At 42.8% G+C, this 13,479-nt stretch overlaps 3 protein-coding genes across 7 annotated transcripts; 1 reads left to right on the plus strand and 2 right to left on the minus strand.

Annotated features, from left to right (window-relative positions):
- Nucleotides 1–105: 105 nt before the first annotated feature.
- On the minus strand, nt 106–8,953 carry LOC111593676 (atlastin). 5 transcript variants are annotated; one of them, XM_023306566.2, is made up of 6 exons: nt 8,854–8,953; nt 8,714–8,797; nt 2,536–2,836; nt 1,266–2,479; nt 1,122–1,188; nt 106–1,068 (listed from the first exon to the last, which is right to left on the minus strand). In XM_023306566.2, the coding sequence occupies exons 3-6, from the start codon at nt 2,743–2,745 to the stop codon at nt 925–927; spliced, it is 1,635 nt and encodes a 544-aa protein (XP_023162334.1). In that variant the 5' UTR covers nt 2,746–2,836; nt 8,714–8,797; nt 8,854–8,953; the 3' UTR covers nt 106–924. The 5 variants fall into 5 exon arrangements, with proteins under 5 accessions (XP_023162334.1, XP_023162336.1, XP_023162332.1 ...); XM_023306568.2 differs by lacking the exon at nt 8,714–8,797; XM_023306564.2 differs by lacking the exons at nt 8,714–8,797; nt 8,854–8,953 and adding an exon at nt 8,666–8,689.
- Nucleotides 4,165–7,090, plus strand: LOC111593675 (putative tyrosine-protein kinase Wsck). The gene is made up of 2 exons (XM_023306562.2): nt 4,165–5,660; nt 5,729–7,090. Exons 1-2 carry the CDS (start codon nt 4,530–4,532, stop codon nt 7,004–7,006), a joined length of 2,409 nt encoding a protein of 802 aa, XP_023162330.2. The 5' UTR covers nt 4,165–4,529; the 3' UTR covers nt 7,007–7,090.
- A 1,757-nt stretch (nt 8,954–10,710) lies between the features above and the next one.
- On the minus strand, nt 10,711–12,558 carry LOC111593691 (alkaline phosphatase). The gene is made up of 2 exons (XM_023306590.2): nt 12,453–12,558; nt 10,711–12,390 (listed from the first exon to the last, which is right to left on the minus strand). Exons 1-2 carry the CDS (start codon nt 12,505–12,507, stop codon nt 10,802–10,804), a joined length of 1,644 nt encoding a protein of 547 aa, XP_023162358.2. The 5' UTR covers nt 12,508–12,558; the 3' UTR covers nt 10,711–10,801.
- Nucleotides 12,559–13,479: the final 921 nt, after the last annotated feature.

Genomic DNA, 13,479 nt, shown 5'->3' on the forward strand with positions numbered 1-13,479 from the left:
TTTACCAAATTAGAGAGCTGTTTAGAGTAGATGGCAATAATTCATCCTAATTTCTAAAAGGCGAAATCAATTGAAAAACAAAGGTTGATTAATATGGTGAGTACGTTTAACAAACGAGCCAACAACAAAGTGCGTTTTATTTGATTTTTACATGTTTAAATTGCTTACTCTTTTTCTACAGCAAAAGGTGCAAGGGGCAAGAATTATGATTAGGATTAGAATTAGAATTAGAACAGTTCACTTTATAAATGAGGGACAGAAAGAAAATGTGGGAAATTAAACAAGTTTAAATTCGTTAGCGATTTCTTTATATTACAGCGTTAAGGATTGGGTCTTCAGTTTTCTTTTCAATATAAGTAAATATATATGCATATAAAAAACAATTTAAAATTTGATTTTCAACAAATACGAGCCACTTACTAAGTATATTATTAAATAGAGTTATATATTACTTCGCGCTACGCTGAGCCATTAAAGTAGTGTATGTAATATAAAAAACAATATTCCTTTCAGGGCGATTAACTACTAGATTTTTGTTTCTATCCGATGTAGGGCTTAAATTTATACAAATCAAACGACGACGGCGACGACATTTCAAATGTTGATAAAAGCGGCTACAGGACTTAATTAATTGCGCTTTGATTTGCGCTTTTTGCGACTGCTTACGGCTGCTGTAGATGAATTGGAGCCGGAGCAGTGGGTCGTTGTCTGAGGTAAAGTTTTCACCCCACTTATCTTGCCCCAAATGCTACTCAATAAGCCGCCACCGACGCCAACGCTATTGTTCTGATAATTGCTTTTTTTGTTTGATTTGCATGCAACGTTGTTGTTGTTGTTGTTATTATTATTATTATTGTTGTTAGTCGTTTGTGGCTTATGTGTCCCAGGAGGTTGCGACTTGTGCTGCGTGACTTGGGCGTATTCTCATGAACGCTTCACCTTGCCATTAACAGCATTGGCAGACGACCGACTACCGCTACTACTGCCACCAATGGCAGCCTCAGTCGCATGCGTGGCCACATGCTGTATGCCCTTCTCCATGCAGCCGTGATAGATTGGCCGCATGAACTGCAATTAAGTTAAGTTAAGCATTGTTTTGCATCTTGGCAAATCACACTTACATTCTCCCACATGAGCGTTGCAAATTCATCCAGCTTACCGCCGAAGTCACTCAGCTCTCCGCTATATCTGTGGGTATGGCAAATGGATAAAGAGTTAGTTAAGGAGGTCGCTCATTTATTGGCAAGTCAGATGCCGATACCCACCTTATGTAGGCCCAGAGCGCTAGCGTCAGGAGCGCAACACCCATGACTAAATTACAGAAATTGGCAAACGTGTAGAGGCCTACTAAGCCAAAGATTCCGCTAACTATATACATGATGACGGCGCAGGCAAAGTACACGGCCGGCGTACGCGCTGCCTTAAAGATATTTTTGCTTTCATTATGTGCCCGATAGTTGACGAACACGTCCTCCAAATCTGCGTCCAGCTGTTGGCGAAATCTCTCTGTGAACTCTTCGCCACCCATTTTGCGTTTCGTGGCAAACTGAAACAAGGCCTTGTCCTTAATGCGTAAATGTTCAGTTTCGAGGTGTGCAGTACTTAAATAAGGCCGCGTACCACCACACACTTCCTCCATGAGCTGATTGTACAGCTCCTTGGCGGCCGCGACGGCAGTCAAGTGATTCGCTTCGGCCGTGGCCACCAACATGCTCTTCGGCTCGGGCAACTCGTTGCCCTTGTAGATACTCATGTACGACTGGAAGTACTGAATAAGGTCACGAGCTCTGACGCGTTGACCACTAATTTCCTTGTAGACCAGATTGTCTGGCGCCAAGAGCATAGGAACCAGAGTTCTGAGACTGTTCTTGAAGTCTGGCGTTATATCTTGCAGACGACCATCGAACTGAGGATTTGTGGCTACATTGAGACCAGGATGTGGCATCAAAAAGCAGGCGACCTCAGTGAAACAGGAAGAAATGTGTCGACGTAATGACTGCAATTCGGGATGTTGTTTGTCCGACACTTCCAGACGACGCTTAAGTATCTTGTCCCCACCCAAAGCGCCGTATTCCGCCTCATACGGGAAACTCCAGTCACGAACCAAAAACTGCAAACGCTGGAATGGCTTCTTGCCAGTGTCTGCCAGCGCTAGTCGACCGTATTCGGTGAACAACTGCAGATGTTGTAAGTCATCTTCCTGTATGTTTTGTGAGAGATTATATATCTGCACCGATGATAGCATTGTGCTCAGTGCAAACACTGTCGCACAGTCGCGTACGGTGCTTTGACTGTCAAAGGCACCTTGTGTGTCCAACAGAATGATGGCAATCTTATCGCCATTGGGATAATCGTGCAGGAATATGTCAGACCACATTAGAATGCCGGTGGTATCTCGCTCCGATCCGCCACGCCATGAGAAACCGGATAGCGGCTCCGACTCATCGCCCAGCCAGTCCGTGATATCATGTCGTACATACTGCAAAATCACTTTAAATTAACAAGCTTCAAGCAAACGAATTGCATCCACTATACCTTTGAGTACATGTAGCGAAGAAAGAAATCGAGCAGAAAACTCTTGCCCTTGCGGAACGCACCCGCTACGGAAACAACGCAAACGTAGCGATCTTTGACCTCAGCCCGCATTAGCACCTCACTGAGCGCATCCTCGTTGAGCAAGAATGTGTGCTCTTCGGATGCATTAATCACTTGCACCGCCGAGCCGCTCATTGTTGTCCTCTCCATGAGTTAGCTATGTGTGTGTGTGTGTGTGTGAGAGCGCGCGTGTTTGCAATGCAAATGAACTGGTTTGGGTTTTCGATATTGTTTTGAAGTTCTGCAAAAAGAAAATAAAATAATTGAAAGATTTAATAATAGTTGCTTTGTACACGGAAAGTAGACGACATGTATATATGTATATATATACATATATACATATGTATTTATGTATGTACATTTCTCTGTATGCATGTATATATAACGGACCTATTCTCCGCTAGATCAGAAGCGGCAACTGAATTGAACTAACGGTTAATTGCGCAAGTTCTATTCAATTGCGTATGTGGCTGTCCGTCTGTCTGTCTGCCTGCCTGTGTGCTCTTTTGAATTTTGGCATGGGATTGTGGCATAATGTGTCAGGCCGCCTGCAATTATGAGACGAGGCCAAAAATAAATTCAACTATGCGCTAGTTTTGGTGGCATACGGAAAATGAATTTTGTTCGGCTTGTTTAATTCAGGTGCGTAGCTTTAGCACGTAATCAACTTGGAATTTTGTTGCTTCTTTTCTGCTAAGTCGTCACACAATTCGATTAACATCAACATACTGAATTTGATTTTCCAAATGTATTCTGAAATAATATTGAAATGTTTTGCTGACCAGGTCACTCGCCGCTGCTGTTGCTGATGACGTTGACAATTTTTTGTCGCTACGCCAACGGCCAACGCTGTAAATTTTAATTGCAAGCTTAATCAAAACTACGTAATGTCTGCAGGCGGTTAGTTCCATATAGAATAACACAGTAATAATAATAACAAATCAGCCATACCTAAGCAAGATACGCGATTCTCAACAGAATATATACATGTACCTGCACATGTACGTTCCTCCTATTAGTTACAATATTTATCAAATTGAGTTAACAGACAAAACCGACGTTGCGACAGTCGGCGCCACTGTCAACCAACTAAACTCAACACGCTACGCAAGTCATTCGCTCGCTGTTCGCATATTCAACGAGCTTCAAGAGAGAGCTATCTTCGTCAATCTCTCTCTAGACCAGAGGCACTCTCTCTCTCTCCCTCTCTCTCTCTGGCAACCGCTGCCAGATTGGTCAGATCAGCCAGGTGCAGCTGTTAAAATTATATTTTTTAATTAACAACAATAAACGAAAAGTGACAAAAGTCACACGTCTCTTATTATTTATGATATTGTTGGTTTCTAGTGTGTCAGCTTTTGGGCTTAAAAATATTAATACACTGTTGGCAACACCGTCTTACTATGTCTTTCGTGTTGTCAAAGCTGTGCTCAGAACATCAACGTTAGACAGAGCCGACTATATGGCTCGATCGACACGTTCGATGGCAATCAACACAATGGCTGTCTCGCTTCGGCTTAGCAGGTATTTATCGTTGTGCGATGTAAACAACGCTAGCAAAAAGTAACAGCAACAGTTGCGACGACAGTGACAGTGACAGTGACGCCAGCGTCGACGCTGGCAGCATGATTAGTCAACTGGAATGGTTGCTGAGAGCAACAGCAACAGCAACAACAATGACCAAAGCAAAACGAGGCAAGCAGCAGCAGCATTAATAGTGGCGTTCTGAGCAGCGCTTAAAATGCAAGAAAAAAACATTGGACGTGCCAGGGGGAAAGCAATATAAGAGAAATAAAGGCATAATTTGTTTAAATTAGGCTGCAAAAAGTGTTTAATTAGTTTCAATTATAGTGACAAACTAGAAGGTCCGCACCAAAAGTATACCTGGGCACACGAGGTTCCATCACTCGCCAAGCTGACTGCGCTGTCACAACATGCAGTGTGGACACCGCCCAAACGCAAGCTGGCAGCAGCAGCTTGCATCTATGTACCTCGTGGCCATTTGCTTGTTGTCCAACTATGTTTGCGTGTCCGTGCAGGAGTCGCAGGATTTTCTGGCCGTGGAGCCCGTCTACTATTATGTAGGGTGCTATACGGCCCGAACGGATCTGCTCAAGGAATCGGTGTACGCGAAGATGCCACAAACCTGCATAGAAATCTGTGAGCATCAGGGGCACAGATACGCAGTGCTAGCTGCCGAGAAGTGCTTTTGCGCCAATCAACTGGAGCCGCAAGAAAAGCAGGACGACCAGCTCTGCTACACCCGATGCCTGGCTAACAAGGCACAGTACTGCGGCGGCGTGGGTGTGCATTCATACTACTCCACAACGCTGCTGAGGCAGCCAGCGCCGCACCATCTGCGCGTGGTCAACAGCACGGAGAACAGCATCAGCCTGGCCTGGGATGCATATGAGTCGAAGAAGCTGTTGCTGGCTGGCAGCGCAGAGGCTCTCGCGGCACAATCTCAGCAAATAGCCAACATTCTAATCAAGTGTCAGATTGTACAGACTTACTCAACGCTGCCCGCATTTCTGCAGCCCGAATTCATAGTGCAGAGCACGGAGACACGTTTCGAACTGACCGATCTTCATCCTGCAACTCTTTACAACATCAGTGTTCGCGCCATTTGTGTGCAACAGCAACAAGAGAAGAGCGAGTGCGGCCATGCCACACTTAAGGCCAGCACCGAGGTAGGTTTACCCAGCCCAGCGCCTGCACAACCCAAAGTTCTGAGTCGCACGAAGGACAGCATAACCGTGGAGCTAGCACCCGTATACAACGACAACGGACCGGTAACGAAGCTACTGATTATTGTGGAATTTGTTGACGATGCGCTGAGCCAGCCATTTGATGCACAACTGCTGGGCAGCTGGCAGCTGGCGCAGCAGACCGGCGTTCCTTACTACATAGCCGCTGAGCTGGACTACGATCGGCCGGAGGACAATCGCACCAGGCACTTTGTCGTGGGCGATGACAAACGCTATGGACGCTATCACAATGTGCCTCTGGATCAGTTCTCCAATGAACAGGAGAAGCCCTCCCATGTGCATGTCAGCTTGGGTGTGGTGAGTAAATACGCGAAGAGAGACACACCTCAAGCAGTCTGAACATAATCCCAACTTGTCTTCACTAGGTAAGCACACTGCGAAATATCACCAAGACGCTATACACGCGCAGCAGCCATGCACAACATGCCAGTTCGTTGGATGACTTCAGCTATGCGACCTTTGAAAAGGGTCAATCGTCGGTGGTAGCACTGGCTGTTACCTGTGTGATCTTTGGCAGCTGTTTGATTCTGAGTCTTATTACCTACTTTTATTTGCGCTACAAGACCTGCCATGCTCGCGGGTTGCCTGGCCGCAGACGCAACGCTCACGAAATGACGCAGCAGACGCCCATCATCGAGCGAGAGAACAACGGATATTTGGTGGAGGACGAGCTGCCACCCACGCTGGAGAGCTTCAAGCAGCAGTTCAAGATGGCAGTCGAGGGACTGGAGCAATTGCCACGCAATGCTCTGCGCCTCAATGCTAATGATGTTATTGCTGATGGTCGCTACGGAGAGATTATAACCGGACGGCTCAGCGAGGGCGACGCTGTTAAGGACTGTGCACTTCACGTATTATCGCTGGATGACCTGAGCGGTGTGTCGCAGGCACAACTATTGCGTGAGCTGCGGCAGCTAAAGAAATTACGCCGTCACGAACTACTCATAGATTTTTATGGAATCTCGGCAAGCGCTGACTGGTTCTATGTGATCTTTGAGCTGCAGCGTGTGAGCCTCAAGCGACGCTTAATCGAGAGCCGTCAGCCAGCGCCTGCGGCACGCCTAACAGTACTATCGGAACAACTGGTTCTGCAGTGGATGTACGAGCTGTCAAGTGGCATGTCGTATTTGGGCAGTTGTCAGGTGATACACCGGCAGCTGTGCGGCTACAGCGTTTACGTGTGCGCTGACTCCAAACTTAAGCTGTGCGTCTTTGGTCCACTGCACTATGTGACTAACAATGGCCAGCAGCTGGATCTGGACCGATGGCTGGCGCCAGAGGTGTTGCGTCATCAGCACTACACGACCAAGTCGGATGTATGGTCCTTCGCCTGCGTTGCTTGGGAGTGCTGCGCTCTGGGCGGTACGCCCTATGCAAATATAGCCAGCAGTCAACAACTACTAGAAGCGATACGCACCGGCGTGCGCCCAGCGCAGCCCGCCTATGTCTACGGGGATCTGTTCCAGCTGCTACTCAACTGTTGGCAGCTGGAGCCCAGCGAGCGCATTGGCTTCGAAGATGTGGCTTTTGGCATACGTCAGCTGATGACGTCTCCCAGGCACGCGCTATGCTTTGATCGCTCTCCCACGGACCCGATGGAGACGCTGCCGTTGTACCTGCCGATGCTCGAGATAATCAACTAGTCTAGCCCCAGAACAGCACCGATTATAACTTGTAGTAGGCCAAAATAATATACATTCGACAAACAGCTTAGAATAAATATAAGAAAACCTTAAAAAAACCGTTAATAGTTTTTGCTTCCAAACGTATTCTATGTACGAGTCTTTATCAAAGAGTTAACATATATCATATGAGCCATAAATGTGTGTTCTTTGTAAAGTGTTATCAGTCCGTTATCAATGACAAAACCGTTAACTTATCAATTAACATATTAGCAGAGTTAAGTGAAATATTAAGCCAAAAATAGGTATGGCTGAGAGAATTGTATTTAAAATTTCAAGCTTCACTATAAAAATAAGTGAAGGACATTAAAAGATGTTTCATTTCATAGAAATCATTATTGATAATCTAAATCTTTTGTATTCTCTTAAAAGCAGTTCTTTATAAATTATACTCTTAAATCCTTGTTGCACAGTGTAACGAGTCCAAAACTAATCGAAAGCACAGACACAGAGAGCCAGGTAAAGAGAGTGAAAGAAGAATGAGAGCTGGCAAAAGGTACTGCGAGCGTGTTGCTGATCTTGGGTGAGCACACATAACAATGTATATAATAAAATATAGCACATACATATGTAGCGCATATAAAAACTGACGATTAATCAGTTTAAAGGTCGTGCGACTAGGGGGTCTGACGACTCTTTATAAAATGTAATGGTTTAATTATTTAATTGGGGGAAAATAAACACAAAGTGAATGCACCGAGCATATGACGAGGATTGACTAGAAAAATACTAATTTTTATATATAATTGAACCAAAATGTTATACAGAATTAATACTAAATTCTGGTATTTTTTTAAGAACTCTTGGTATTGAATGACCACAAAATATGAAAGCATATTTCATTTGTACAATTAAAATGTTTACGCATTAGTCATAGATGCAAGTGGACAGTGTTTCTAGTTAGAGAAAAATTAACTTTAGACGCACACACACACGCACACAGATGTGAATGCTCGCTAAGTACGTGTAATGCGCAAACATCCAATTGGAAATGTAGTGATAATCTGGCAAGCACCGTTAGGAGCCACGAACAGCTGATAAGCGATCCAATTGAATATAAAATGCTATACAAGAAGCTAGTAAACGTCCAAGCACATTTTGTATATGGCTGAAGTTTATTAAACGCGTAATGAAGCGCAACGATCCAAAGTAGAAAATACAGCAACAAAACTAAATATATATACGCGTGTATGTGCAGGCATGTATGCATATATACATTTATATATATATACAAACAAATGCTTCACCGTTTTAGCGCTCAAACGACTTTTGCACTCGTCGAGTCGGAGTCAAGGTGAATGACGTTACCAAACAGGGCAAAGAGTCTACGGCTACGGCTACGGCTATAGCAAGAGCAAAAACAATTAAAATCATTGGCACACATATTCAGATATGAATGTTTGTATATGTATTGGCATATACAAATTATTAATAAATCAAGCTGTGTGCCCTGAAATGACGCTACTCAACCGCTAGCGCAAGAAATTCGAATGGGTACGTGGGCAAAATAAGGGAATATACTGGAACCACTAACAACGATAGCTGGGAACTTTAACTAGTACTGCACAAAATTTAATGTTTTGTAATTTCAATAGAAAAGAGATGCACAACCATACATACATACGCGTAGACGACGCAATAAAATTTGTTTTTGTTTTTATTACACACTCTTAGTTCTGCGACTCGAGTGGGGGGTACTTTAAAACTCGTTTCTTAGCGTTGCTTGCAAATTATTGTCCACACAGCCAAATACTGTGAACAGTTTGTAAGTTATTTTTATTCACAGATTCAACTAAAATATTACTCACTTTAATAAACAATTCGCCACCAACACGCCTGCTGTTGTTTGCTCTTTTTTTTTAACATTTACTTGCTCGCCTTTTCTGCTAGCGATGAACATGCAATCGATATATTCTACGATACAATATATCTCAGTGGATGTTTAAGGAATCGATAGTAGTAGGTATCGATACCTGTATTAGAAGAAAATGAAATTTTTTAATTTTAGTTTGAAACTTAAGCTATTTATTTTAAAACATTAAAAGCGAAATATGAAATTTTGATACACTTGCAATACAAAAATAAATGCATTTAATTAAATTGTCTAATGGATTGAAATGTAGGCATTGGTATGCAAACTAAATGTGGTAAAAAAACAACTTTGTTATTCTTAGGATCACTGATAAAGGAAGTCATTAACATAGATCTACATATGTATGTATTGACTTTAGTGTTAAATTATTTTCCCAGAACTTCAATTCAGTTGTTTCAATCATTTGCAATGCAAATTGCGAGCTCTTCCGACTGCTGCACTTGCTGTTCTTTAGTGGAATTAAATATACAAACATCTTGCGAGACTTTCAATGTATATACCATGTATCAACAATATACAATGTTTATATATATGTGCAGACCTTTGTATATATTTTGCGAATTGCATATCTTCTTACTTCCTTAATTCAGCAACGACGACTTTAGGTAAAAGAAGAAATTAAATAAATATTAATGTCAGTTTTTGATGTTTTATATTATTATATTATATTTATATTATTAAATATATATAAATATAGACAAAATGTACACATGTATGCAGATAGGTAGATATAATAAAATTTGATATACTAAACAAATTAAATTTGATTTCACTTAGTTTTTTTTAATTTTAATATCTTTTTTTCAGTTACATATTATAGCTTTTTTTAGGGTTTTTCAATGAGAATATTTTTTGGTTAAGACCTAAAACTGTTCATACAAGAACAACTTTTTGCATTTCTCAAATTATGTTAAAAATAATATATATTAATACAATTTCTCAAGATATTTGTTACACACTCAACAATAAATAAATACACTTTTTTTGGATTCAGAATTTAATAGCCTTTTATTCAAGCTTTCGTCTATAGTTTGGGGTGTATCTGTAGCCGGGGAGCAGGAGAATTGCATCGACAGAGGGCACATTAAACAAAAATTTAAAAATAGGTGCGAATAATTTATCTTTATTAACGTCAATAAGCCAAATATCTAATTTTATCAAGGCAAAGATCCCAAGCATAGGGAGCTAAATGTGCGGAATCGGCTGCTTTATAAATGTGGCGAGGAAACTGATACACCTCAAGAGAGTCTCGACCTGTGGACATGTTCGGGAAAACGGGATGCAATAAGCTGCACAAGCCTGAAAGCTGTTATCCTAGAAAGTGGCAAAACATCCTTTCTGAATAACAAAGTTGGTCCACGCAATGAAACAACACCTGCAACATGTGTCAAATGCTACGGGAACTCAATCTAAGTATGGGAATTCGTATAATTTGATTTAAATTGTAGGTTAAGAACAGTCAAAGCATTTTGTGTGAACAGAACGTGGCAGCTTGAAAATTTTTAATATTGATTTTTGCAGTTTATTTTTTGCTACTAAATCTAATTTTTTTTAAAATTAATTTAATACATATAATTCAAGAGTTAGGCGTTAACAAATGTTCTTAATTTAAATAAAAGGCCATTACTTTTTCATCCAAAGTAGAAAATTTATTGTGATTCTCGACAAATTGTGGACTATATAGCATAATGATATGTATTATATTTTATGTATATCATAAATTCCCTATGTGTGCACCGATTTTCCCATGCATACACAGATTAATATTGTAAAATCTACTGGTATATTTAAAAATCTAACCCATTGCATTAAATACCTTAGTTAATAGAGTTTTTGTCATAAGTTACATAAATACAATAATTACTATTGATTTTGGGAGTAGTCTAAGAGCTCCAAAGTCGGGTAATACTTGTGTCTGAGCACATGCTGCGCGCACCGCTCAGGCAGGATGCATAGGCCATGGCATGTGGTATAAAGTGCTGCTCGAAGACCCCGGTGAAGAGGTGGGCATATGGTCCACTGGCGAAGACGGCGACATCGTCGCCGCCGTGTGTCTCGGACGCCAGCGGCACGGCGGTCGGGAACATGAAGTCTTTGTTCTTCATGTTGATGGAGCGCAGATTCTTACGCTTGACGGTGCCGCCATCCTCCTTTAGATAGTTGCTGTTGTAGCCTGGTCCATTGGCATAGCTCAGGGTGGCATAGGGCAAGTCGTCCGCGGCCAATTGGCCATCATTGATGCCAAATATGTCGTTCTTGCGACTCGAATAGCCCGCCAGCGACATGGTGTGCGAGTGATCCGAGGTGACCACAATCAGCGTGTCATCCACGCTGCTGTGCGTACGCGCCCATCGCACCGACTTGTCGAACTCCGCCGTCTCGTCGATGGCGCGCAGCGCCAACGTGTCGTGGTGCCCATGATCGATGCGGCCGCCCTCAACAAATAGGAAATAGCCTCGACCGGCGCTCTGCCGCTCCAGTATGCCCAGCGCCGCTTGCACCATCTCCTCCAATGTTGGCTGCTCCGCGGCATCGGCATCCAGATGATACGGCATATGATATGGAGCGAACAGGCCAAGCACACGAGATGTCTGGTTGTTAAGCTCCAGCAGCTGCCGACGCGTGTGCACGTAGTGGGCGCTGTTGGTGTGTTGCCGCTGCCATTCCTCGATGAGATTTCGCCCGTCCTTACGCTTACCGAAGACTCCGCTGGGATCTCTCACATGTTCGGGTAAGAAGTTTTGGCTACCACCGCCTAAGATCACATTCAAATTGCGACCCACTTCACCGTTGATCAGCTGTGACGCAATGTCCGTACAAACTGTGGGATCAGCATCATCGGCCTTGACATCTGCATCGTTCTCCCAGTCGCGATTTGCGACGTGGGCGTATACACCAGCCGGGGAAGCATGACTCACGGATGTCGTCGTGATCAGGCCTGTGGACATGCCCTGTCGCTGTGCCCAGGCCGCTATAGATGCAACATGGTTCTCCGGCTGAGCTTGAGCTTGGCAGTCTTTCAAACGGACAGCAGCCGTAACGCCCACAGTGCCATAGTTGGCTTTGACGCCACCCAAGTAGGCGGTTGCCGTGCAAGCCGAGTCAGCAACCTGCATGTTGGCGCAGTACGTCTTGCTGAGACCCACATACGGAAACTGCTCGAAGGCGAACTGCTTCTCCTCGCCACCCAGATAGACCCGACCGGCGGTTATTGTCGGTATGGACATGCCGTCGCCCAAAAACAGAATTGTATTCTTGGCCAGTTGTGTGTTCAGCCTCATTTTGCTCTCCAGCTGCTGCTCCAGTGTCTGGCTGGCTAGACTGCGCCAATAATCAGCATACTGCTCCACCCTTTGGGATGCGAACGTCATCTCTGGCATGTACCCGCGCTTAAAGCGCCTTGCCCCTTGATGGATCGCTGCCCCCTCAAACAGCGGATGCATGCGCCGCTCAGCATCACGTGTCGGCAGCACTAGATGTGTGAGTGGAGCTTTAGTTTCAGTTTGCTCGACTTACTGCGACCTTAGGACTTACCATGTCCGCCAGCTAGCGCGATGAGCGCACCAAATGCAAATAATTGCATGATCATCCTGAGCAGTTGCTTATGAATTGTGGTTAGCCTGTACCTTGCCGGGCACGTTTTAAACGGAACTGATAGCGAGTCGCACGAGACCGGCTTTATTTATAGTCTGGCACGGTTCCATAACAGGTCATCGTCGCCTGATAAACGAAAATCTGTGCATGGCAATCGATGCCGCCGACGCTGTCTACCCCGTCTTCAGTCCTATTTCATTACATGTGTGTGCGTTGTTGTTGTTGTTGCTGTTGTCGTTGTTTTGTTGTGTATTTATTTTAAAGAAACTTTTCTTGGGTTTTCGGTTGTGCGTTATCATTATTCGTTGTCTGCCTACCCGTAGCCATGGCTCACGCACTCGTGTTTTTGTTTTGCCTGCGGATCCGAAAACGCGATCATCGTTCACGTGATAGTTCTGCCTCTTCTCGCTCGACGTACAATTGTGTACAGATCCGTGTTATGAGCGCTGTTCTGTCGAAGTCATTAACTGTCTATACACTGTCATAAAAGCAGCACCAAAATTTTCAACAAATGACTGCATACACGGAAGTACAGCTTTCTTTATATGTATGCAAGTGTAAAATACTTTTATATAGTTACAATATTATAGTTTTTATTCAAAATGAATTGCATTCCAAATTATGTATTTTTCTATAACAAATTTTATTAATAATATTAATATTAATATTTGTTATAATCATATTGAATCGAATGAGGCTATTGCGAATAATATAAATTATGAATAGATCAAGTTAAGTTAAGTTAATAAAGGGTTGATTAAAAACTTTAAATATATATATATATAATAGGAAAATTGTTTAACATTAATTTTTTTTATATTCTTATATAAATTTTGCATAGATATATATATAGATATATTCTTTAGTTATATGTAGATGATCTTATTACGAAATACCTAATTCAATTATTTGTCATTACAAAAAAAATATATATAAAAATATTATATTATACTTTATATTATATAAA

Source organism: Drosophila hydei, unplaced genomic scaffold (assembly GCF_003285905.1).
Source record: "Drosophila hydei strain 15085-1641.00,03,60 unplaced genomic scaffold, DhydRS2 tig00008137-arrow-arrow-pilon, whole genome shotgun sequence".
Taxonomy (NCBI): Eukaryota; Metazoa; Arthropoda; class Insecta; order Diptera; family Drosophilidae; genus Drosophila; species Drosophila hydei.

Coding starts and splice junctions, on each gene's coding strand:
- LOC111593676 (XM_023306568.2), bottom strand. CDS start 2,745: ATGGAGAGGACAACAATGAGCGGCTCGGCGGTGCAAGTGATTAATGCA. Junction 2,480..2,535: donor TTCGCTACATGTACTCAAAG/GTATAGTGGATG, acceptor GTGATTTTGCAG/TATGTACGACATGATATCAC. Junction 1,189..1,265: donor GCGCTCTGGGCCTACATAAG/GTGGGTATCGGC, acceptor CCATACCCACAG/ATATAGCGGAGAGCTGAGTG.
- LOC111593675 (XM_023306562.2), top strand. CDS start 4,530: ATGCAGTGTGGACACCGCCCAAACGCAAGCTGGCAGCAGCAGCTTGCA. Junction 5,661..5,728: donor TGCATGTCAGCTTGGGTGTG/GTGAGTAAATAC, acceptor TGTCTTCACTAG/GTAAGCACACTGCGAAATAT.
- LOC111593691 (XM_023306590.2), bottom strand. CDS start 12,507: ATGATCATGCAATTATTTGCATTTGGTGCGCTCATCGCGCTAGCTGGC. Junction 12,391..12,452: donor CGCGCTAGCTGGCGGACATG/GTAAGTCCTAAG, acceptor TCACACATCTAG/TGCTGCCGACACGTGATGCT.